Below are 26,627 nucleotides of genomic sequence, written 5' to 3' on the forward strand. Positions count from 1 at the left end.
CCTAATACAACATTTCTAAGCAGATCTGGGTTCTCTGTCCCTAACACAAAATCTGGTGTTGTCTGAACCGTGACAAGGGGCAGGAACAACACATTCCAGAGAACCTCAGATATTTATTATGCCCGTCTCCAGGCTCCACCTTAAGGATGAGCCGCTATACATTAACACATATGCATCGTGTCTTTCTCTGGCTGGTTGTTTTTCCTTATTTGGTTCTCCAGTGTCAGTCACCAGTATCAGTCTCACATACCAGTCTCCCGTACCAGTCTCCAGTGTCTCCACCTACAACAAAGAGCCAAACAAATTACACAGCCGGCGTCCGCCGCTAAACGGTGGACGCCCATTACACAACGTATTTAGCTATATCATTATTGGATGAAATACAAAGTAAAGACAAAACCTGAGAATATATTTGATTATATTTTCCTTCACTGTTAAAGTGTTCGGTGAAAAACTACACAACAAAGTTTCGGAAGACGTGACAATTAATGTATTATACATTCTTGAGTGATCTGTGATCGTGTCGCCCCCTGGTGGTAATAGTGGGTTCCTACAAAAACATTGAGACAAAGTTAGACTTTGTTATATTGTTAATAGCTTCCGGCTGTGACTTTCAAATTAATTTTAAGAACCGAACGATTGCGTACTTGCCCCCCCCTCTCCCCCTAAAAACGAATACAATTTTGTACGCAGTACAAACTTCTAAATTAGTTGTTTGCATTACTATATCTCCTCTTACTTCGAGGTGTGTAGAAGATACTACACTCATCTCCCCGACAGAGTTAGCAGTAGCTTTAGCGCTACCAGACTTTTTCACCAGCTGACTCTTTCTATGTGAAAAATCGTCTATATGTTCGGTTGTAGTATTTCTTCAAAACCGATGTAATAAAAAAGGTTAAAAACGCATCATTGGAATATTTCGCGTATTTATATTTCCTTATTTTGATGCTTTTATTTTGAGAGCTAACCGGAAATGTAACTTCTTCGGTGATTAAATCCAACTGTACCTACGTTGTGCCTACACTGCCCTCCTGTGGTTAATAGCCGTATTACATATTTTAGCTTTTCCCATTCTTACTGTGACATGGGAGTGCGTCTCCAAACCCAGACGAAGTACTATCTACCTTACCTTTAAGACACTCTAACAAGAAAGCAGAGGGGGGCTACTACTGGTTAGCATTTCAGGCAGTTTAATGATTGTATAAATTTCAAACAGTAAGGCATTTTAAACTCCATTGATGACGCTGTTTGATCGTTGTAAATGGGGAATTATCATTTCAACGAGCAACATTCTTCATTGCTGGATAGGTTAAAGCATCAATCAAAGGATTTGACTCCTGAGGTGAACTAAACGACCAAAAACAACACAAAAACTCAAAGAGAAAGACACAAAACCCTCTAAAGGACAGAAACTACAGGCATAATAACACATTCAAGCCCTGACCTCGGATAAATTTACTCAAATCACTTCCTGCTCAGTGAATACATTTCCTACTCTCCTCATAACTATAACAGCAGTAATACATACCTTTACGCAATTAAATTAAAAGCAGTATTTTTCTATGATTTGAGTACAAAATCACCAACAGTGCAAGGCAAACATAAGGGTAACGTTGAATTTCCTAGCTTTTTATCTGTTGTTAGGTAAACAGACTTTTATCCCGAAGTCCACCCAGAGCAGTTGTGCGTGTTCAAAACCGGAAGGAAGAACAAGAAACAAACCGTTTCGTTGATCAAATGTGTATTTTTATCCTAATACAACATTTCTAAGCAGATCTGGGTTCTCTGTCCCTAACACAAAATCTGGTGTTGTCTGAACCGTGACAAGGGGCAGGAACAACACATTCCAGAGAACCTCAGATATTTATTATGCCCGTCTCCAGGCTCCACCTTAAGGATGAGCCGCTATACATTAACACATATGCATCGTGTCTTTCTCTGGCTGGTTGTTTTTCCTTATTTGGTTCTCCAGTGTCAGTCACCAGTATCAGTCTCACATACCAGTCTCCCGTACCAGTCTCCAGTGTCTCCACCTACAACAAAGAGCCAAACAAATTACACAGCCGGCGTCCGCCGCTAAACGGTGGACGCCCATTACACAACGTATTTAGCTATATCATTATTGGATGAAATACAAAGTAAAAACAAAACCTGAGAATATATTTGATTATATTTTCCTTCACTGTTAAAGTGTTCGGTGAAAAACTACACAACAAAGTTTCGGAAGACGTGACAATTAATGTATTATACATTCTTGAGTGATCTGTGATCGTGTCGCCCCCTGGTGGTAATAGTGGGTTCCTACAAAAACATTGAGACAAAGTTAGACTTTGTTATATTGTTAATAGCTTCCGGCTGTGACTTTCAAATTAATTTTAAGAACCGAACGATTGCGTACTTGCCCCCCCCTCTCCCCCTAAAAACGAATACAATTTTGTACGCAGTACAAACTTCTAAATTAGTTGTTTGCATTACTATATCTCCTCTTACTTCGAGGTGTGTAGAAGATACTACACTCATCTCCCCGACAGAGTTAGCAGTAGCTTTAGCGCTACCAGACTTTTTCACCAGCTGACTCTTTCTATGTGAAAAATCGTCTATATGTTCGGTTGTAGTATTTCTTCAAAACCGATGTAATAAAAAAGGTTAAAAACGCATCATTGGAATATTTCGCGTATTTATATTTCCTTATTTTGATGCTTTTATTTTGAGAGCTAACCGGAAATGTAACTTCTTCGGTGATTAAATCCAACTGTACCTACGTTGTGCCTACACTGCCCTCCTGTGGTTAATAGCCGTATTACATATTTTAGCTTTTCCCATTCTTACTGTGACATGGGAGTGCGTCTCCAAACCCAGACGAAGTACTATCTACCTTACCTTTAAGACACTCTAACAAGAAAGCAGAGGGGGGCTACTACTGGTTAGCATTTCAGGCAGTTTAATGATTGTATACATTTCAAACAGTAAGGCATTTTAAACTCCATTGATGACGCTGTTTGATCGTTGTAAATGGGGAATTATCATTTCAACGAGCAACATTCTTCATTGCTGGACAGGTTAAAGCATCAATCAAAGGATTTGACTCCTGAGGTGAACTAAACGACCAAAAACAACACAAAAACTCAAAGAGAAAGACACAAAACCCTCTAAAGGACAGAAACTACAGGCATAATAACACATTCAAGCCCTGACCTCGGATAAATTTACTCAAATCACTTGCTGCTCAGTGAATACATTTCCTACTCTCCTCATAACTATAACAGCAGTAATACATACCTTTACGCAATTAAATTAAAAGCAGTATTTTTCTATGATTTGAGTACAAAATCACCAACAGTGCAAGGCAAACATAAGGGTAACGTTGAATTTCCTAGCTTTTTATCTGTTGTTAGGTAAACAGACTTTTATCCCGAAGTCCACCCAGAGCAGTTGTGCGTGTTCAAAACCGGAAGGAAGAACAAGAAACAAACCGTTTCGTTGATCAAATGTGTATTTTTATCCTAATACAACATTTCTAAGCAGATCTGGGTTCTCTGTCCCTAACACAAAATCTGGTGTTGTCTGAACCGTGACAAGGGGCAGGAACAACACATTCCAGAGAACCTCAGATATTTATTATGCCCGTCTCCAGGCTCCACCTTAAGGATGAGCCGCTATACATTAACACATATGCATCGTGTCTTTCTCTGGCTGGTTGTTTTTCCTTATTTGGTTCTCCAGTGTCAGTCACCAGTATCAGTCTCACATACCAGTCTCCCGTACCAGTCTCCAGTGTCTCCACCTACAACAAAGAGCCAAACAAATTACACAGCCGGCGTCCGCCGCTAAACGGTGGACGCCCATTACACAACGTATTTAGCTATATCATTATTGGATGAAATACAAAGTAAAAACAAAACCTGAGAATATATTTGATTATATTTTCCTTCACTGTTAAAGTGTTCGGTGAAAAACTACACAACAAAGTTTCGGAAGACGTGACAATTAATGTATTATACATTCTTGAGTGATCTGTGATCGTGTCGCCCCCTGGTGGTAATAGTGGGTTCCTACAAAAACATTGAGACAAAGTTAGACTTTGTTATATTGTTAATAGCTTCCGGCTGTGACTTTCAAATTAATTTTAAGAACCGAACGATTGCGTACTTGCCCCCCCCCTCTCCCCCTAAAAACGAATACAATTTTGTACGCAGTACAAACTTCTAAATTAGTTGTTTGCATTACTATATCTCCTCTTACTTCGAGGTGTGTAGAAGATACTACACTCATCTCCCCGACAGAGTTAGCAGTAGCTTTAGCGCTACCAGACTTTTTCACCAGCTGACTCTTTCTATGTGAAAAATCGTCTATATGTTCGGTTGTAGTATTTCTTCAAAACCGATGTAATAAAAAAGGTTAAAAACGCATCATTGGAATATTTCGCGTATTTATATTTCCTTATTTTGATGCTTTTATTTTGAGAGCTAACCGGAAATGTAACTTCTTCGGTGATTAAATCCAACTGTACCTACGTTGTGCCTACACTGCCCTCCTGTGGTTAATAGCCGTATTACATATTTTAGCTTTTCCCATTCTTACTGTGACATGGGAGTGCGTCTCCAAACCCAGACGAAGTACTATCTACCTTACCTTTAAGACACTCTAACAAGAAAGCAGAGGGGGGCTACTACTGGTTAGCATTTCAGGCAGTTTAATGATTGTATACATTTCAAACAGTAAGGCATTTTAAACTCCATTGATGACGCTGTTTGATCGTTGTAAATGGGGAATTATCATTTCAACGAGCAACATTCTTCATTGCTGGATAGGTTAAAGCATCAATCAAAGGATTTGACTCCTGAGGTGAACTAAACGACCAAAAACAACACAAAAACTCAAAGAGAAAGACACAAAACCCTCTAAAGGACAGAAACTACAGGCATAATAACACATTCAAGCCCTGACCTCGGATAAATTTACTCAAATCACTTCCTGCTCAGTGAATACATTTCCTACTCTCCTCATAACTATAACAGCAGTAATACATACCTTTACGCAATTAAATTAAAAGCAGTATTTTTCTATGATTTGAGTACAAAATCACCAACAGTGCAAGGCAAACATAAGGGTAACGTTGAATTTCCTAGCTTTTTATCTGTTGTTAGGTAAACAGACTTTTATCCCGAAGTCCACCCAGAGCAGTTGTGCGTGTTCAAAACCGGAAGGAAGAACAAGAAACAAACCGTTTCGTTGATCAAATGTGTATTTTTATCCTAATACAACATTTCTAAGCAAATCTGGGTTCTCTGTCCCTAACACAAAATCTGGTGTTGTCTGAACCGTGACAAGGGGCAGGAACAACACATTCCAGAGAACCTCAGATATTTATTATGCCCGTCTCCAGGCTCCACCTTAAGGATGAGCCGCTATACATTAACACATATGCATCGTGTCTTTCTCTGGCTGGTTGTTTTTCCTTATTTGGTTCTCCAGTGTCAGTCACCAGTATCAGTCTCACATACCAGTCTCCCGTACCAGTCTCCAGTGTCTCCACCTACAACAAAGAGCCAAACAAATTACACAGCCGGCGTCCGCCGCTAAACGGTGGACGCCCATTACACAACGTATTTAGCTATATCATTATTGGATGAAATACAAAGTAAAAACAAAACCTGAGAATATATTTGATTATATTTTCCTTCACTGTTAAAGTGTTCGGTGAAAAACTACACAACAAAGTTTCGGAAGACGTGACAATTAATGTATTATACATTCTTGAGTGATCTGTGATCGTGTCGCCCCCTGGTGGTAATAGTGGGTTCCTACAAAAACATTGAGACAAAGTTAGACTTTGTTATATTGTTAATAGCTTCCGGCTGTGACTTTCAAATTAATTTTAAGAACCGAACGATTGCGTACTTGCCCCCCCCTCTCCCCCTAAAAACGAATACAATTTTGTACGCAGTACAAACTTCTAAATTAGTTGTTTGCATTACTATATCTCCTCTTACTTCGAGGTGTGTAGAAGATACTACACTCATCTCCCCGACAGAGTTAGCAGTAGCTTTAGCGCTACCAGACTTTTTCACCAGCTGACTCTTTCTATGTGAAAAATCGTCTATATGTTCGGTTGTAGTATTTCTTCAAAACCGATGTAATAAAAAAGGTTAAAAACGCATCATTGGAATATTTCGCGTATTTATATTTCCTTATTTTGATGCTTTTATTTTGAGAGCTAACCGGAAATGTAACTTTTTCGGTGATTAAATCCAACTGTACCTACGTTGTGCCTACACTGCCCTCCTGTGGTTAATAGCCGTATTACATATTTTAGCTTTTCCCATTCTTACTGTGACATGGGAGTGCGTCTCCAAACCCAGACGAAGTACTATCTACCTTACCTTTAAGACACTCTAACAAGAAAGCAGAGGGGGGCTACTACTGGTTAGCATTTCAGGCAGTTTAATGATTGTATACATTTCAAACAGTAAGGCGTTTTAAACTCCATTGATGACGCTGTTTGATCGTTGTAAATGGGGAATTATCATTTCAACGAGCAACATTCTTCATTGCTGGATAGGTTAAAGCATCAATCAAAGGATGTGAGTCCTGAGTTGAACTAAACGACCAAAAACAACACAAAAACTCAAAGAGAAAGACACAAAACCCTCTAAAGGACAGAAACTACACGCATAATAACACATGTATGCTGAATTCATATTCAAGCCCTGACCTCGGATAAATTTACTCAAATCACTTCCTGCTCAGTGAATACATTTCCTACTCTTCTCATAACTATAACAGCAGTAATACATACCTTTATGCAATTAAATTAAAAGCAGTATTTTTCTATGATTTGAGTACAAAATCACCAACAGTGCAAGGCGAACATAATGGTAACGTTGAATTTCCTAGCTTTTTATCTGTTGTTAGGTAAACGGACTTTTATCCCGAAGTCCACCCACAGCAGTTGTGTGTGTTCAAAACCGGAAGGAAGAACAAGAAACAAACCGTTTCGTTCATCAAATGTGTATTTTTATCCTAATACAACATTTCTAAGCAGATCTGGGTTCTCTGTCCCTAACACAAAATCTGGTGTTGTCTGAACCGTGACAAGGGGCAGGAACAACACATTCCAGAGAACCTCAGATATTTATTATGCCCGTCTCTAGGCTCCACCTTAAGGATGAGCCGCTATACATTAACACATATGCATCGTGTCTTTCTCTGGCTGGTTGTTTTTCCTTATTTGGTTCTCCAGTGTCAGTCACCAGTATCAGTCTCACATACCAGTCTCCCGTACCAGTCTCCAGTGTCTCCACCTACAACAAAGAGCCAAACAAATTACACAGCCGGCGTCCGCCGCTAAACGGTGGACGCCCATTACACAACGTACTTAGCTATATCATTATTGGATGAAATACAAAGTAAAAACAAAACCTGAGAATATATTTGATTATATTTTCCTTCACTGTTAAAGTGTTCGGTGAAAAACTACACAACAAAGTTTCGGAAGACGTGACAATTAATGTATTATACATTCTTGAGTGATCTGTGATCGTGTCGCCCCCTGGTGGTAATAGTGGGTTCCTACAAAAACATTGAGACAAAGTTAGACTTTGTTATATTGTTAATAGCTTCCGGCTGTGACTTTCAAATTAATTTTAAGAACCGAACGATTGCGTACTTGCCCCCCCCTCTCCCCCTAAAAACGAATACAATTTTGTACGCAGTACAAACTTCTAAATTAGTTGTTTGCATTACTATATCTCCTCTTACTTCGAGGTGTGTAGAAGATACTACACTCATCTCCCCGACAGAGTTAGCAGTAGCTTTAGCGCTACCAGACTTTTTCACCAGCTGACTCTTTCTATGTGAAAAATCGTCTATATGTTCGGTTGTAGTATTTCTTCAAAACCGATGTAATAAAAAAGGTTAAAAACGCATCATTGGAATATTTCGCGTATTTATATTTCCTTATTTTGATGCTTTTATTTTGAGAGCTAACCGGAAATGTAACTTTTTCGGTGATTAAATCCAACTGTACCTACGTTGTGCCTACACTGCCCTCCTGTGGTTAATAGCCGTATTACATATTTTAGCTTTTCCCATTCTTACTGTGACATGGGAGTGCGTCTCCAAACCCAGACGAAGTACTATCTACCTTACCTTTAAGACACTCTAACAAGAAAGCAGAGGGGGGCTACTACTGGTTAGCATTTCAGGCAGTTTAATGATTGTATACATTTCAAACAGTAAGGCATTTTAAACTCCATTGATGACGCTGTTTGATCGTTGTAAATGGGGAATTATCATTTCAACGAGCAACATTCTTCATTGCTGGATAGGTTAAAGCATCAATCAAAGGATGTGAGTCCTGAGTTGAACTAAACGACCAAAAACAACACAAAAACTCAAAGAGAAAGACACAAAACCCTCTAAAGGACAGAAACTACAGGCATAATAACACATTCAAGCCCTGACCTCGGATAAATTTACTCAAATCACTTCCTGCTCAGTGAATACATTTCCTACTCTTCTCATAACTATAACAGCAGTAATACATACCTTTATGCAATTAAATTAAAAGCAGTATTTTTCTATGATTTGAGTACAAAATCACCAACAGTGCAAGGCGAACATAATGGTAACGTTGAATTTCCTAGCTTTTTATCTGTTGTTAGGTAAACGGACTTTTATCCCGAAGTCCACCCACAGCAGTTGTGTGTGTTCAAAACCGGAAGGAAGAACAAGAAACAAACCGTTTCGTTCATCAAATGTGTATTTTTATCCTAATACAACATTTCTAAGCAGATCTGGGTTCTCTGTCCCTAACACAAAATCTGGTGTTGTCTGAACCGTGACAAGGGGCAGGAACAACACATTCCAGAGAACCTCAGATATTTATTATGCCCGTCTCCAGGCTCCACCTTAAGGATGAGCCGCTATACATTAACACATATGCATCGTGTCTTTCTCTGGCTGGTTGTTTTTCCTTATTTGGTTCTCCAGTGTCAGTCACCAGTATCAGTCTCACATACCAGTCTCCCGTACCAGTCTCCAGTGTCTCCACCTACAACAAAGAGCCAAACAAATTACACAGCCGGCGTCCGCCGCTAAACGGTGGACGCCCATTACACAACGTATTTAGCTATATCATTATTGGATGAAATACAAAGTAAAAACAAAACCTGAGAATATATTTGATTATATTTTCCTTCACTGTTAAAGTGTTCGGTGAAAAACTACACAACAAAGTTTCGGAAGACGTGACAATTAATGTATTATACATTCTTGAGTGATCTGTGATCGTGTCGCCCCCTGGTGGTAATAGTGGGTTCCTACAAAAACATTGAGACAAAGTTAGACTTTGTTATATTGTTAATAGCTTCCGGCTGTGACTTTCAAATTAATTTTAAGAACCGAACGATTGCGTACTTGCCCCCCCTCTCCCCCTAAAAACGAATACAATTTTGTACGCAGTACAAACTTCTAAATTAGTTGTTTGCATTACTATATCTCCTCTTACTTCGAGGTGTGTAGAAGATACTACACTCATCTCCCCGACAGAGTTAGCAGTAGCTTTAGCGCTACCAGACTTTTTCACCAGCTGACTCTTTCTATGTGAAAAATCGTCTATATGTTCGGTTGTAGTATTTCTTCAAAACCGATGTAATAAAAAAGGTTAAAAACGCATCATTGGAATATTTCGCGTATTTATATTTCCTTATTTTGATGCTTTTATTTTGAGAGCTAACCGGAAATGTAACTTCTTCGGTGATTAAATCCAACTGTACCTACGTTGTGCCTACACTGCCCTCCTGTGGTTAATAGCCGTATTACATATTTTAGCTTTTCCCATTCTTACTGTGACATGGGAGTGCGTCTCCAAACCCAGACGAAGTACTATCTACCTTACCTTTAAGACACTCTAACAAGAAAGCAGAGGGGGGCTACTACTGGTTAGCATTTCAGGCAGTTTAATGATTGTATACATTTCAAACAGTAAGGCATTTTAAACTCCATTGATGACGCTGTTTGATCGTTGTAAATGGGGAATTATCATTTCAACGAGCAACATTCTTCATTGCTGGATAGGTTAAAGCATCAATCAAAGGATGTGAGTCCTGAGTTGAACTAAACGACCAAAAACAACACAAAAACTCAAAGAGAAAGATACAAAACCCTCTAAAGGACAGAAACTACACGCATAATAACACATGTATGCTGAATTCATATTCAAGCCCTGACCTCGGATAAATTTACTCAAATCACTTCCTGCTCAGTGAATACATTTCCTACTCTTCTCATAACTATAACAGCAGTAATACATACCTTTATGCAATTAAATTAAAAGCAGTATTTTTCTATGATTTGAGTACAAAATCACCAACAGTGCAAGGCGAACATAATGGTAACGTTGAATTTCCTAGCTTTTTATCTGTTGTTAGGTAAACGGACTTTTATCCCGAAGTCCACCCACAGCAGTTGTGTGTGTTCAAAACCGGAAGGAAGAACAAGAAACAAACCGTTTCGTTCATCAAATGTGTATTTTTATCCTAATACAACATTTCTAAGCAGATCTGGGTTCTCTGTCCCTAACACAAAATCTGGTGTTGTCTGAACCGTGACAAGGGGCAGGAACAACACATTCCAGAGAACCTCAGATATTTATTATGCCCGTCTCCAGGCTCCACCTTAAGGATGAGCCGCTATACATTAACACATATGCATCGTGTCTTTCTCTGGCTGGTTGTTTTTCCTTATTTGGTTCTCCAGTGTCAGTCACCAGTATCAGTCTCACATACCAGTCTCCCGTACCAGTCTCCAGTGTCTCCACCTACAACAAAGAGCCAAACAAATTACACAGCCGGCGTCCGCCGCTAAACGGTGGACGCCCATTACACAACGTATTTAGCTATATCATTATTGGATGAAATACAAAGTAAAAACAAAACCTGAGAATATATTTGATTATATTTTCCTTCACTGTTAAAGTGTTCGGTGAAAAACTACACAACAAAGTTTCGGAAGACGTGACAATTAATGTATTATACATTCTTGAGTGATCTGTGATCGTGTCGCCCCCTGGTGGTAATAGTGGGTTCCTACAAAAACATTGAGACAAAGTTAGACTTTGTTATATTGTTAATAGCTTCCGGCTGTGACTTTCAAATTAATTTTAAGAACCGAACGATTGCGTACTTGCCCCCCCTCTCCCCCTAAAAACGAATACAATTTTGTACGCAGTACAAACTTCTAAATTAGTTGTTTGCATTACTATATCTCCTCTTACTTCGAGGTGTGTAGAAGATACTACACTCATCTCCCCGACAGAGTTAGCAGTAGCTTTAGCGCTACCAGACTTTTTCACCAGCTGACTCTTTCTATGTGAAAAATCGTCTATATGTTCGGTTGTAGTATTTCTTCAAAACCGATGTAATAAAAAAGGTTAAAAACGCATCATTGGAATATTTCGCGTATTTATATTTCCTTATTTTGATGCTTTTATTTTGAGAGCTAACCGGAAATGTAACTTCTTCGGTGATTAAATCCAACTGTACCTACGTTGTGCCTACACTGCCCTCCTGTGGTTAATAGCCGTATTACATATTTTAGCTTTTCCCATTCTTACTGTGACATGGGAGTGCGTCTCCAAACCCAGACGAAGTACTATCTACCTTACCTTTAAGACACTCTAACAAGAAAGCAGAGGGGGGCTACTACTGGTTAGCATTTCAGGCAGTTTAATGATTGTATACATTTCAAACAGTAAGGCATTTTAAACTCCATTGATGACGCTGTTTGATCGTTGTAAATGGGGAATTATCATTTCAACGAGCAACATTCTTCATTGCTGGATAGGTTAAAGCATCAATCAAAGGATGTGAGTCCTGAGTTGAACTAAACGACCAAAAACAACACAAAAACTCAAAGAGAAAGATACAAAACCCTCTAAAGGACAGAAACTACACGCATAATAACACATGTATGCTGAATTCATATTCAAGCCCTGACCTCGGATAAATTTACTCAAATCACTTCCTGCTCAGTGAATACATTTCCTACTCTTCTCATAACTATAACAGCAGTAATACATACCTTTATGCAATTAAATTAAAAGCAGTATTTTTCTATGATTTGAGTACAAAATCACCAACAGTGCAAGGCGAACATAATGGTAACGTTGAATTTCCTAGCTTTTTATCTGTTGTTAGGTAAACGGACTTTTATCCCGAAGTCCACCCACAGCAGTTGTGTGTGTTCAAAACCGGAAGGAAGAACAAGAAACAAACCGTTTCGTTCATCAAATGTGTATTTTTATCCTAATACAACATTTCTAAGCAGATCTGGGTTCTCTGTCCCTAACACAAAATCTGGTGTTGTCTGAACCGTGACAAGGGGCAGGAACAACACATTCCAGAGAACCTCAGATATTTATTATGCCCGTCTCCAGGCTCCACCTTAAGGATGAGCCGCTATACATTAACACATATGCATCGTGTCTTTCTCTGGCTGGTTGTTTTTCCTTATTTGGTTCTCCAGTGTCAGTCACCAGTATCAGTCTCACATACCAGTCTCCCGTACCAGTCTCCAGTGTCTCCACCTACAACAAAGAGCCAAACAAATTACACAGCCGGCGTCCGCCGCTAAACGGTGGACGCCCATTACACAACGTATTTAGCTATATCATTATTGGATGAAATACAAAGTAAAAACAAAACCTGAGAATATATTTGATTATATTTTCCTTCACTGTTAAAGTGTTCGGTGAAAAACTACACAACAAAGTTTCGGAAGACGTGACAATTAATGTATTATACATTCTTGAGTGATCTGTGATCGTGTCGCCCCCTGGTGGTAATAGTGGGTTCCTACAAAAACATTGAGACAAAGTTAGACTTTGTTATATTGTTAATAGCTTCCGGCTGTGACTTTCAAATTAATTTTAAGAACCGAACGATTGCGTACTTGCCCCCCCTCTCCCCCTAAAAACGAATACAATTTTGTACGCAGTACAAACTTCTAAATTAGTTGTTTGCATTACTATATCTCCTCTTACTTCGAGGTGTGTAGAAGATACTACACTCATCTCCCCGACAGAGTTAGCAGTAGCTTTAGCGCTACCAGACTTTTTCACCAGCTGACTCTTTCTATGTGAAAAATCGTCTATATGTTCGGTTGTAGTATTTCTTCAAAACCGATGTAATAAAAAAGGTTAAAAACACATCATTGGAATATTTCGCGTATTTATATTTCCTTATTTTGATGCTTTTATTTTGAGAGCTAACCGGAAATGTAACTTCTTCGGTGATTAAATCCAACTGTACCTACGTTGTGCCTACACTGCCCTCCTGTGGTTAATAGCCGTATTACATATTTTAGCTTTTCCCATTCTTACTGTGACATGGGAGTGCGTCTCCAAACCCAGACGAAGTACTATCTACCTTACCTTTAAGACACTCTAACAAGAAAGCAGAGGGGGGCTACTACTGGTTAGCATTTCAGGCAGTTTAATGATTGTATACATTTCAAACAGTAAGGCATTTTAAACTCCATTGATGACGCTGTTTGATCGTTGTAAATGGGGAATTATCATTTCAACGAGCAACATTCTTCATTGCTGGATAGGTTAAAGCATCAATCAAAGGATGTGAGTCCTGAGTTGAACTAAACGACCAAAAACAACACAAAAACTCAAAGAGAAAGATACAAAACCCTCTAAAGGACAGAAACTACACGCATAATAACACATGTATGCTGAATTCATATTCAAGCCCTGACCTCGGATAAATTTACTCAAATCACTTCCTGCTCAGTGAATACATTTCCTACTCTTCTCATAACTATAACAGCAGTAATACATACCTTTATGCAATTAAATTAAAAGCAGTATTTTTCTATGATTTGAGTACAAAATCACCAACAGTGCAAGGCGAACATAATGGTAACGTTGAATTTCCTAGCTTTTTATCTGTTGTTAGGTAAACGGACTTTTATCCCGAAGTCCACCCACAGCAGTTGTGTGTGTTCAAAACCGGAAGGAAGAACAAGAAACAAACCGTTTCGTTCATCAAATGTGTATTTTTATCCTAATACAACATTTCTAAGCAGATCTGGGTTCTCTGTCCCTAACACAAAATCTGGTGTTGTCTGAACCGTGACAAGGGGCAGGAACAACACATTCCAGAGAACCTCAGATATTTATTATGCCCGTCTCTAGGCTCCACCTTAAGGATGAGCCGCTATACATTAACACATATGCTTCGTGTCTTTCTCTGGCTGGTTGTTTTTCCTTATTTGGTTCTCCAGTGTCAGTCACCAGTATCAGTGTCACATACCAGTCTCCCGTACCGGTCTCCAGTGTCTCCACCTACAACAAAGAGCCAAACAAATTACACAGCCGGCGTCCGCCGCTAAACGGTGGACGCCCATTACACAACGTATTTAGCTATATCATTATTGGATGAAATACAAAGTAAAAACAAAACCTGAGAATATATTTGATTATATTTTCCTTCACTGTTAAAGTGTTCGGTGAAAAACTACACAACAAAGTTTCGGAAGACGTGACAATTAATGTATTATACATTCTTGAGTGATCTGTGATCGTGTCGCCCCCTGGTGGTAATAGTGGGTTCCTACAAAAACATTGAGACAAAGTTAGACTTTGTTATATTGTTAATAGCTTCCGGCTGTGACTTTCAAATTAATTTTAAGAACCGAACGATTGCGTACTTGCCCCCCCTCTCCCCCTAAAAACGAATACAATTTTGTACGCAGTACAAACTTCTAAATTAGTTGTTTGCATTACTATATCTCCTCTTACTTCGAGGTGTGTAGAAGATACTACACTCATCTCCCCGACAGAGTTAGCAGTAGCTTTAGCGCTACCAGACTTTTTCACCAGCTGACTCTTTCTATGTGAAAAATCGTCTATATGTTCGGTTGTAGTATTTCTTCAAAACCGATGTAATAAAAAAGGTTAAAAACGCATCATTGGAATATTTCGCGTATTTATATTTCCTTATTTTGATGCTTTTATTTTGAGAGCTAACCGGAAATGTAACTTCTTCGGTGATTAAATCCAACTGTACCTACGTTGTGCCTACACTGCCCTCCTGTGGTTAATAGCCGTATTACATATTTTAGCTTTTCCCATTCTTACTGTGACATGGGAGTGCGTCTCCAAACCCAGACGAAGTACTATCTACCTTACCTTTAAGACACTCTAACAAGAAAGCAGAGGGGGGCTACTACTGGTTAGCATTTCAGGCAGTTTAATGATTGTATACATTTCAAACAGTAAGGCATTTTAAACTCCATTGATGACGCTGTTTGATCGTTGTAAATGGGGAATTATCATTTCAACGAGCAACATTCTTCATTGCTGGATAGGTTAAAGCATCAATCAAAGGATTTGACTCCTGAGGTGAACTAAACGACCAAAAACAACACAAAAACTCAAAGAGAAAGACACAAAACCCTCTAAAGGACAGAAACTACAGGCATAATAACACATTCAAGCCCTGACCTCGGATAAATTTACTCAAATCACTTCCTGCTCAGTGAATACATTTCCTACTCTCCTCATAACTATAACAGCAGTAATACATACCTTTACGCAATTAAATTAAAAGCAGTATTTTTCTATGATTTGAGTACAAAATCACCAACAGTGCAAGGCAAACATAAGGGTAACGTTGAATTTCCTAGCTTTTTATCTGTTGTTAGGTAAACAGACTTTTATCCCGAAGTCCACCCAGAGCAGTTGTGCGTGTTCAAAACCGGAAGGAAGAACAAGAAACAAACCGTTTCGTTGATCAAATGTGTATTTTTATCCTAATACAACATTTCTAAGCAGATCTGGGTTCTCTGTCCCTAACACAAAATCTGGTGTTGTCTGAACCGTGACAAGGGGCAGGAACAACACATTCCAGAGAACCTCAGATATTTATTATGCCCGTCTCCAGGCTCCACCTTAAGGATGAGCCGCTATACATTAACACATATGCATCGTGTCTTTCTCTGGCTGGTTGTTTTTCCTTATTTGGTTCTCCAGTGTCAGTCACCAGTATCAGTCTCACATACCAGTCTCCCGTACCAGTCTCCAGTGTCTCCACCTACAACAAAGAGCCAAACAAATTACACAGCCGGCGTCCGCCGCTAAACGGTGGACGCCCATTACACAACGTATTTAGCTATATCATTATTGGATGAAATACAAAGTAAAAACAAAACCTGAGAATATATTTGATTATATTTTCCTTCACTGTTAAAGTGTTCGGTGAAAAACTACACAACAAAGTTTCGGAAGACGTGACAATTAATGTATTATACATTCTTGAGTGATCTGTGATCGTGTCGCCCCCTGGTGGTAATAGTGGGTTCCTACAAAAACATTGAGACAAAGTTAGACTTTGTTATATTGTTAATAGCTTCCGGCTGTGACTTTCAAATTAATTTTAAGAACCGAACGATTGCGTACTTGCCCCCCCCTCTCCCCCTAAAAACGAATACAATTTTGTACGCAGTACAAACTTCTAAATTAGTTGTTTGCATTACTATATCTCCTCTTACTTCGAGGTGTGTAGAAGATACTACACTCATCTCCCCGACAGAGTTAGCAGTAGCTTTAGCGCTACCAGACTTTTTCACCAGCTGACTCTTTCTATGTGAAAAATCGTCTATATGTTCGGTTGTAGTATTTCTTCAAAACCGATGTAATAAAAAAGGTTAAAAACGCATCATTGGAATATTTCGCGTATTTATATTTCCTTATTTTGATGCTTTTATTTTGAGAGCTAACCGGAAATGTAACTTTTTCGGTGATTAAATCCAACTGTACCTACGTTGTGCCTACACTGCCCTCCTGTGGTTAATAGCCGTATTACATATTTTAGCTTTTCCCATTCTTACTGTGACATGGGAGTGCGTCTCCAAACCCAGACGAAGTACTATCTACCTTACCTTTAAGACACTCTAACAAGAAAGCAGAGGGGGGCTACTACTGGTTAGCATTTCAGGCAGTTTAATGATTGTATACATTTCAAACAGTAAGGCGTTTTAAACTCCATTGATGACGCTGTTTGATCGTTGTAAATGGGGAATTATCATTTCAACGAGCAACATTCTTCATTGCTGGATAGGTTAAAGCATCAATCAAAGGATGTGAGTCCTGAGTTGAACTAAACGACCAAAAACAACACAAAAACTCAAAGAGAAAGACACAAAACCCTCTAAAGGACAGAAACTACACGCATAATAACACATTCAAGCCCTGACCTCGGATAAATTTACTCAAATCACTTCCTGCTCAGTGAATACATTTCCTACTCTCCTCATAACTATAACAGCAGTAATACATACCTTTAGATAGATAGATAGATAGATAGATAGATAGATAGATAGATAGATAGATAGATAGATAGATAGATAGATAGATAGATAGATAGATAGATAGATAGATAGATAGATAGATAGATAGATAGATAGATAGATAGATAGATAGATAGATAGATAGATAGATAGATAGATAGATACTTTATTAATCCCGGAGGAAATTGTATGCAATTAAATTAAAAGTATTTTTATATTATTTGAGTGCTAAATCACCAACAGTGTAAGGCAATAGGTAATAGTAACGTTGAATTTCCTAGCTTTACATCTATTAAATTATTCCATGGAAAACTACACAACAAAGTCATTTCGAAAGACGTGTCAATTTTATTCTACGTTTTTGATTGATATGTAATCGCGATGACCTCCTGTGGACGTAGTGGGTAACTACAAAACATTTAAATAAGGTTAAATGTAGTTAGACTGTCAATAGCTTCCAGTTGTGAGTATCAAAATAATTTTAATCGAAGGAACTAATGCGTGTTTGCATATGTTTAGATGGTTAGTCATTGTGATTGGATTTGTTTTTAGCTCATCGTTTGTGTTAGAGGGTGACTGCTATGTTTTACTACCGCCACAGGGTGGCAGCAGAGCACCGCGGTATGGAGTCACGTTGAGCTGGCTGTGATTTACAAATACATGTGACTGAATGTGAATGTTGAATGTGATTATTGTGGAAGTATAATGTTATTTTAAGTAAACACAAACCCTCTATACGATCACTGTGAGTAACCTACAGAGAGAAGCTGGCATGCTGTGGTGTTGGAGCCTGTGTCCCGACCAACGCTCAGTTTATTCTTGTGTGACTGATTGTTGTTAATTGGAGAAAATACGCAGCTGGTCCATCAATCTCGACTCCTGAGCCATTCCTGATCCAACCAGCTGAGCAGGGTGGTCAGACATACATTATAGGGAAGTGATTTGTGATCCGAAGAGAGTCTGGTCTGTATAGGTCTGTCGTGGTGAGAGAATAGCTGAGTAATGAATGAAATTTCAAAATCTAATATTTTTCTCCCCCAATATTGTAGGGGACACGTACCCTCCACCCCCCCGGGTTCATATGCCTATGGCTGCAGTATTCAGCAACACACGCACACACACGCACACGCGAAAAGCGAGACAAAATGCACAGAAGAGCTATTGTTTGTGTGCACACAGCTATTAAATCATATCATATTTTGTTTTGTTTTTATTAATTTAATTTATCATTCATTTAATGTCATACAATACGTGCTCAACTATGAATGTGCTTAATGTTAAATTTCAGCTAAGTTGTTATTATCATATTTATTTTTCTTAATGTATTTTATTGTATTTTATTAGCAGACGCTAGAAAACTGTATTGTTCTGTACCGCTGTAAATGACAATAGAGATCTATTCTATTCTATTCTATTCTATTCTATTCTATTCTATTCTATTCTATTCTATTCTATTCTATTCTATTCTCATAAACGTTGATCTTACCTGAGGCGGAACACTAATATAACCAACAATTTCCACCCGGACAGGTGATATCGTAGCACACTAGCAAACCCTCTCGTAAATGAGGAAACGTGACGACAGCTACCAGTCGTGACGTCAGCCAACGCTTCTCCAGCAGTGTTTTTGAGTCTCTACACGTGTCTCTGATTAAATGTCGTCAGGAGGACAGAACTGGATGCTTCGGCATCCCGCGGTGAGTGTCCGACCCGTCCGGTTCCGGTCCGGTGCTAACGGCTAATGCTAACCGTTCGTCTCTCCAGTACCAGCTGATGAAGACTCTGGAGGTGGAGGACAGTGAGCAGATCCACGCAGCCCTCCTGGTGTACATGGATCTGTCAGAGGGTGCGTCGATTAATAAATTAATCTTTAATTCAATATAAAATAATAATAATAAAGAAGTAATATAATAATAATAATAAAAGCTTAGCAGAAGCCAAACCGTTTGAAAAAGTGCAGTGAGGAGACAGGAGTCTATCAGGCAATAGTTTGGATGTTGTTGTTTTTCTAATAACTTTTGCAATGATAAGTTATATTTTTTAATAATTATCTCCATCGGTATTCGGTAATGTCTCCTCACACTTGCATCTCCTGTCCTCTGCAGTGCGTAAATGGACCCAAGTGTCTTGTGTCAAGAGTTCGGAGCTGCAGCTGGTTTTGCTGGAGGGGAAGGAGAAGGAGGGTGCCCCCACGCAGACGATCCTCCCGCTGCCTGTTCATCGATCTCTGAGTCATAAGCGGTAAGAGGCGACGGCCGCAAACCATTTCCTCTCCGTCCCACACGCCCCTCACCTGCAGCTGTCTGCTCTGTCCAGCATTCGCCAGGTTCTGGACAGAGGCTTCCCAGCGCTACTGTGTGCCGTGGCTTCTGACTCCACCCTGGTTTACCAGAGGATGACCGACGGCTTGGTGACCCCCGACCCCCCCACGGGGCCCTTCCAGGACGTGGACCGCCGGCAGCATCGTAAGAGACGGCTGCAGCGCTGAGAGGAGGCCCTGGAGCTGCTGGTGAACCCCAGAGGATCGTTCAGGTGGAGATGCTCCCGAGGAGGTCAGAGGTCAAGGTGGGAGGACACCTCTGACATCCCATCAGAGAAGGAGGTTTCCAGACATTCTGACTCATCACTCGAGTCTGTTTTCTGAGAGCAGGTCGATCAAGGAGTTTCATTTGAATGTCACTTGAAATTAATAATGCAATAACTAAGAATAAAGGACGTGTTTGTATCTGAATGTGATTTGATCTCAGATATTCCACAGCTGTCCTTTTGGATTCTGAATAAAGACTCTTATTCTGATGGCTGTTTTTACAGTAAGAACACTGACAGGTGTGTGGATGAGTTGCTGAAAACACTTTATTCTAAAAAACAAAACAAAAAACGAACAGGAACACTGAACAGGATGACCTCACACTGGTGAGTGGGTCAGCGTGAAGCGGGACCGAAGCAGCAGACATCAACAACCCGGCACCGGGTTCTTTTGTGACGGTGAAACGGCGTCGTCATGGTTACAGAGATCACAACACTTCAACCCTGAGCCTCATTCAGAATAAATACATCACAGCTGAAACGGACGAGACCACAGGTTCGGACTGCGTGTGTGGAATGCTGGAAGGGTCCGATCCCTGGACTTCACAGGGAGGCGCTCAAGGAGGAAATACTTTAGAGAAGATCGCTGCTTGTTTCTGCAGCTGGAAATGTCCATTAGCAGTTAGCTGTGTGTCGGTAAACGTGTCTATGTGAGCCCCGTGGAAACTCACTCCAGACCGGCGCAGAGAAGCAGGCTGAGGCCGCCCTAGCGCGCTCCTAAAGCGACTTCATGAAGGGGGAATCCCGAGTTCTCTCCCGTTGTAGAATCCTAACAACCTATTACTCCACCTCAGTAATTCCTTTCCTGGTTTTAGACAAAGGTCTTCTTTTACGAAGGAAAGAGAAATGTGCTTTTAAAAAGTCACTAATCTCTTTTTCTCCGGCTCCTATACAGAAGCCTCCCCCCTCGGACAGGTGAACACTTGGTACGGTCCATGTGGAACACGGAAGTGGCGGCTGTTCGTTTCCGGTGTTATGTCAAATCGTCTTCCTCCGAGTAATAATCCCGGCCCTGTGGACAGAACACACAATTATTAATTTTATTATTATTATTAATAATAATAATATAATCAAATTTTCTATCATTTTATGGTTACAGTACGAAAAGAAAAATCAATTAAATTGAAAGTCAGACCTTCAACCAAGATATTTTATTAAATTTTACATAAAAGTTTTCTACTGTTTTACACTGTCTGCATACTCCCAACAACACAACTTAAAATCACCACAATGATAGAACAGACTGGACGTAACAGAATGACCTTATTATCAGCTCATCTGCCGTGTCGGTCGTCACTTGTCACAGATTTGATGCAGCGACAGGGTCAAACCCCATAATGTCACTTAGCAGGAGCTTTTTGTTTGAAACATCAAATCAAGCTGTAATAACAGGCGTTTCTTACTTTCTCAATTTTCTCATCCAGCATCCTGAAGAACTCCTGCTGACTCTCTGAGGAGTGGATGCTCCTGCAGGAGGAAACACACAGCAGGTTAGCCTGGAGCAGAACACGCTGCATACAGGCGACGATCGTCATGGCAACCTACAGGATTTTTCCCTCTTCTCCGTTTGACTGCGTGTCGTCCGTGTGTTGACCTTTACCAAGAAGAGCACTTTTCTCCTGCAGGACATCCAAACACACAATCAACCATGTGATCAAGTAGTGTCCTAAACGACCAATCAGCAGAGGAACAAACAGGAAGGTCCTCCGAGAGTTTTCTAAACGCTGCACTTTAACCAACAGCTGCTTAAACTCACAAGTGTGTTCTAGTGATAGAAATATTGAGCTAAAATTAGTTCCTCATTTATTAGACTGGTGCATGCACTAGTGTGTGTCTGAATGCACTGTTTCACAAACAAACAAACAAAGAGACAAACAAACAAACACGGAGAGGGACAGAGGGACAGAGGGACCCACTGTGCTGTCCTGGCCGTCCTCGCCGCCCTCCTCCCCGCTGACGTACTTGACTTTCTCCACTCCCTTCATCTTGTACTCGTCTGTGGGGGAGAGGCAGACACACAGAAGCACATCTCCTCACATTAATGCGCGGCGGCGGCCCACAATCCTTTGGGTTAATGGTTCTCACAGTTTGTTAATTATGCGCCGGAATTCTCACGCTCCAGAATAAATCCTCTCATCACCGCGGCTGGCGAGCAGCGAATGAACGAGCTGTCAGCCTGATTCCACCCGGTTCCTCCACCGCTCCATCTTCTCTCTCACACACGCAACCCCCCCGACACCCGCCTCCCCCACCCCTCTGCCCCACTCCCAGGCTTTCAGGACACTCTAAATCTAAATACATAGAAGAGCAGCAGCTGGTGGTGGATCCTCATCTGTGTGGTGATTTTAACACGTTTGGTGCGCACACACATAAATGTGCTGTTTTGTGCATTTCATATAAAACAACAGTGTTAACATGTGTCACATGGTGCTTCAACAGCTTAGGTTGAGCCAAATTGGTGGAAAAATCAGTTATAAATCCACTATTTTGGGTCCAGTGATTGGATATTTCAGGTCAGATCACAAAACTTGAGCAGCTTTTTAAATCTTGTGTGTGTTCTGACACACACTCACGGATTTAAACGTGTTTCTGGACACGGAAACACGGGGGGAAGGGAGGGGGGCATGAAGGTACTGACCCGACAGGTCCCCGTTGCTGTAGGCTTTACTCTGGCCCTCCTCACCATTGGTCACGGCAGATACCTGCTTGGCAGAGGTGCAGCCCATCTCCTCCTCCTCAGCTGGTCTCCTCCTCACTCCTGGGGGGCAGGGGGGCAGGTATGGGGGGTGGGGGGGGCACAAGGCACACACTGAATGAGTCACAACACACTCACACACACACTGTGCATGGTGGGGCCAGCTATGTCCAACAATGATGCCTTTCAAGCTGTTAAGGATGCCACTGTGCCCCCCCGCCCAGTCTGTGTTTATGTGTGTGTGTGTGGGGGGGGGGTATTCTTTGGTATTCACTAGATTAATTTTGTGGCTGTCCATAAGTGCTCCATCTCTGCTGTTATAGTAGCCATATGGTGACATAACGGCTCCGTTTACACACACACACACACACACACACACACACACACACACACACACACACACACACACACACATACACACACACACACACACACGCCACAAAACACCAGATTTCATCCAATCACACTCTCTGGATGTCTCACAGGTACAGGTGTGTCCTCCACTTTCTCATCGCCTTTAAAATGTAATGATTTAGATACATGAGGCAACTCCCACCTTTTCACCCACCTTCAGGGTAACACGGTAAGTAGTTTAAGTGTAAGATAAAGGACAAAAGCAGGTAGAATTATCCTTGAACTTACACACACACAAAATGCAACTGGGTCTGAATTCCTTCACAAAGTTTCACAGAAATTTGTAAAGAAAGCGACTTTTAGAGTTCTTCCCCTACAGTTTTCAGGGGAATCATCCGGTGGTTTTATTGTGATGCTGCTGATAGAACAGCACACGTCCTTGGTGGAGATATGGGAGTCTACCCATCGATCGGAGCCCCCGTCCCCCCGGCTCAACGGATGATGCACCGAGGCCCACCGACGGACAGCAGCCGGTCCGCTTGATCGGTAACCCACCGATCACACCGGTGCGCATCAGACCCGGCAATGAGCCCGCAATGCGCGTTCATACAGACAGCAGCTGATTCAACGGCAGCCCAGGTGTGTGTGTGTGTGTGTGTGTGTGTGTGTGTGTGTGTGTGTGTGTGTGTGTGTGTGTGTGTGTGTGTGTGTGTGTGTGTGTGTGTGTGTGTGTCAACGCGTTCATCTAATGCTGCCTAATATCATTACAGCAGACACACAGAATACTGATGAGCGTCTCGGTGATAACAAAAGATGAGAAATCAGCAGCCATTCAGCGACCAGCTGGAAACGACGAGACGGCATTGATTATGCGGAACCAAAAAAAAAAAAAGAAAGAAAAGAAAAAGGATAGATTTTAAAATTAACGCTGAGTAAAAGCTGACCTACCTCGCTAAATTGTCCATGGTGATCGGGTCCTTCGAAAGGTTTCCTGTTGATTTGAGGAGCGCGACCCAGAATGACCGCGTCTGCTCCATGGAGGCATCAGAGATGCGGTCCGTCCATCTGCCAGCAGTCTGCAGACCAGGGCCCCGCTGCTCCGGAAAGCTCTTCGGTAGCGCCTGGTGGTGGTAAAAGAAACGCGCCGCTCACTCGTCGGATTTCCGCAGCAGGTTTCTCTCAGTGGTTCTGCGGTATTTGCAGCCAGAAACAACAAAATCCACTGGAGTCTTTGTGGGCTCTCTGCGTGATGGAAATGTGACGGGGGGGGGGGGGTTGAATTTCATCCGTTTCCGCCCGGACCCTTTTCGTCGACGCACCATGAACTTCCGTCGATCTCGCCGCCCGGGCGTTAAAGTTGACAGCAAAACACACAAAGTTTCTCCGGCGTTCGACAAAACCGACGGCTGACGCCGCCGATTTTTGACCCTTTGAACATGACGTCACTCACGATGATCGCTCGCGTGACGGACGGACTGCCGCTCGCGGCGTCGATACAGGAAGACGAACAGGTATGAACGAAAGTTAGCTTAGCCGCGTAGCGAGGGGACAGTTGTGATCGTTTACCAGGGGCGTGTCCGCAGTGGTCCGGTCAACACACCGCACCGACGAGCAGGATGAAGAGGAGCGTGGTAAACGTTAGCATGTAAGGAACAGCTTTGTCGTTCCATCACCTGGGTGACGTCACTCCTCTGATTCGGTCTCGTGCCAAATGAGGTAGCCCGACGTCAATGTTTGCCCCTGGATGTGCGGCTGGAAGGGGCCCCTGCGGGGGGGATTTGCGGGTGATGTCGGCGCAAATGTGCCAAAACGAAGAGAATCCAAACAACGAAACAAATCAACGTAATTCTTTATGAAACTAATGTTTTTTTTTAAATTAAGACATTTTATTTGCCCATCAAAATATGTAAATGTAAACTGTAGTTATATTAAAGTCACGGTTTTTGGATAGATTCCGTCCCCACCAATGCGCGTTGGAGGTTATGACGTCATTCGTGGTTCATTGTCAGTAATCTAAGTTCACTTAAAATTTTGATGTTTTGTTTGACCAAAGAGGTGGGGAATTGTTTTTTGTATGTTATTAATTTTTAAAAAAATGGTTTTAATTACTGGAGCTGATTTAATCTTTTATATTTATGTCATTAAGGGTAGGTGTGCTGTGTTATTCTCAGTCTTCCCACGTCGTGTTTCCACACTAACATGCAGGTTCTCCTTGACAGTCAGGCAGAGACCTCCAGCAGTACCAGAACCAAGCCAAGCAGCTGTTCCGCAAACTGACGGCTCAAAGCCCGGACCGCTGCACACTGGAGGCTGGGGACATGAACTTCCAGTGAGTCGTCCATCTGCAGTGTTTTCCCACTGATAATTTCTTCTAATCTATAATACAAAGCGGTGTTTCTTGTTTTCAGTTACCTCATAGCTCAGGGAGTTTGCTACCTGTTCCTGTGTGAGGCTACCTTTCCCAAAAAGATCGCTTTTGCATACCTCGAAGATCTCCACAGTGAATTCTACGACCGGTATGGAGGGAGAATGCCTGTGGTGGTACGGCCGTACTCCTTCATCGAGTTTGGTGAGTTGTCTGTGAGCTGGTGTGTTCAACAAACACGCTGCTGCTGAAGCCTCTCTCTCACGATGTTTCAGACACATACATCCAGAAAACCAAGAAGACGTACGTTGACATCAGGGCCAGGAGGAACTTGGGTAGTATTAACACAGAGCTGCAAGATGTCCAGAGAATCATGGTGGCAAACATTGAGGAAGTCCTGCAGAGAGGAGAATCTCTTTCTGGTAAGAGCAGCGAGTTAAAAACACGTGACAGAGAAAACACCCGCAGGTCGCCCCCATGACGTGTGTTTCCTTCAGCTCTAGACACCAAAGCCAGCAACCTGTCGTCCCTGTCCAAGAAGTATCGCAGCGACGCCAAATACCTCAACACCCGCTCCACGTATGCCAAGGTGGCCGCAGTGGCCGTGTTCTTCATCACCATCATCATCTACGTGCGTTTCTGGTGGCTCTAACGGACCCTCGCACATGGACTCTGACATTAGGAGCAGCTATTTCAGCCTAATCCTGTACCACCAGGGCTTGGTGACGGGGTCACGAACACCTCGGCGACGCTGAAACACTTCTCAGCTTTTGTTGGTATTCAGTCTAAACTGAGCCATGAATCTGTGACGGGACGTGATGTTGGTTCACGGTGAGCTCATCTACTGAATGTGGAGCGAAGGAGTCGATAACGTTCACGCACTGGTGTCGGGGTTTCTTTTGTTGTTACACATTTATTGTTTACACCGTTTCAAAGTCTTACTGCAAATATTAAATTCTAAGTTTCTAGTTTAAATCTGAATTGATGAAAAGTCTGTGTTCACACTTAGAATCCAGCATTCCCACGATCATGTGCGTTGAGCTACCACTGCTTCCACCAGTGACAGTTGGAGGTCACATGACCTCACTTGCTTCCCTCATGACCTCATATCTTGAAAAACATTTTCCTTTTCTTGGTGAAACATGAAAACTAACTTGCCAATAAAAAACGTTTTTTTTTTAAAAGTCCCCAAGCATGAAGAGCTGGTTCCATTCCATTAATTCCATTAATCCAGAATGAGGCAGATCTGAGTGATGTCTCTCCAGG

The 26,627-nt window shown here is 41.4% G+C and overlaps 3 protein-coding genes across 3 annotated transcripts; 2 read left to right on the plus strand and 1 right to left on the minus strand.

Moving 5' to 3' along the window:
* Positions 1-18,899: 18,899 nt before the first annotated feature.
* Positions 18,900-20,157, plus strand: tsen15 (TSEN15 tRNA splicing endonuclease subunit). Its single transcript, XM_068340782.1, has 4 exons — positions 18,900-19,058; positions 19,126-19,207; positions 19,467-19,602; positions 19,678-20,157. Exons 1-4 carry the CDS (start codon positions 19,017-19,019, stop codon positions 19,847-19,849), a joined length of 432 nt encoding a protein of 143 aa, XP_068196883.1. The 5' UTR covers positions 18,900-19,016; the 3' UTR covers positions 19,850-20,157.
* A 24-nt stretch (positions 20,158-20,181) lies between these two features.
* On the minus strand, positions 20,182-24,282 carry zgc:55943 (uncharacterized protein LOC406337 homolog). Its single transcript, XM_068340783.1, has 6 exons — positions 23,945-24,282; positions 22,586-22,705; positions 21,864-21,943; positions 21,493-21,566; positions 21,351-21,414; positions 20,182-20,959 (listed from the first exon to the last, which is right to left on the minus strand). The coding sequence occupies exons 2-6, from the start codon at positions 22,671-22,673 to the stop codon at positions 20,921-20,923; spliced, it is 345 nt and encodes a 114-aa protein (XP_068196884.1). The 5' UTR covers positions 22,674-22,705; positions 23,945-24,282; the 3' UTR covers positions 20,182-20,920.
* Positions 24,283-24,286: 4 nt separating this feature from the next.
* Positions 24,287-26,548, plus strand: sec22ba (SEC22 homolog B, vesicle trafficking protein a). Its single transcript, XM_068340780.1, has 5 exons — positions 24,287-24,507; positions 25,216-25,325; positions 25,405-25,565; positions 25,637-25,783; positions 25,859-26,548. The coding sequence occupies exons 1-5, from the start codon at positions 24,433-24,435 to the stop codon at positions 26,011-26,013; spliced, it is 648 nt and encodes a 215-aa protein (XP_068196881.1). The 5' UTR covers positions 24,287-24,432; the 3' UTR covers positions 26,014-26,548.
* Positions 26,549-26,627: the final 79 nt, after the last annotated feature.

This window comes from Antennarius striatus, chromosome 18, assembly GCF_040054535.1.
Source record: "Antennarius striatus isolate MH-2024 chromosome 18, ASM4005453v1, whole genome shotgun sequence".
In the NCBI taxonomy this organism is placed as follows: domain Eukaryota; kingdom Metazoa; phylum Chordata; class Actinopteri; order Lophiiformes; family Antennariidae; genus Antennarius; species Antennarius striatus.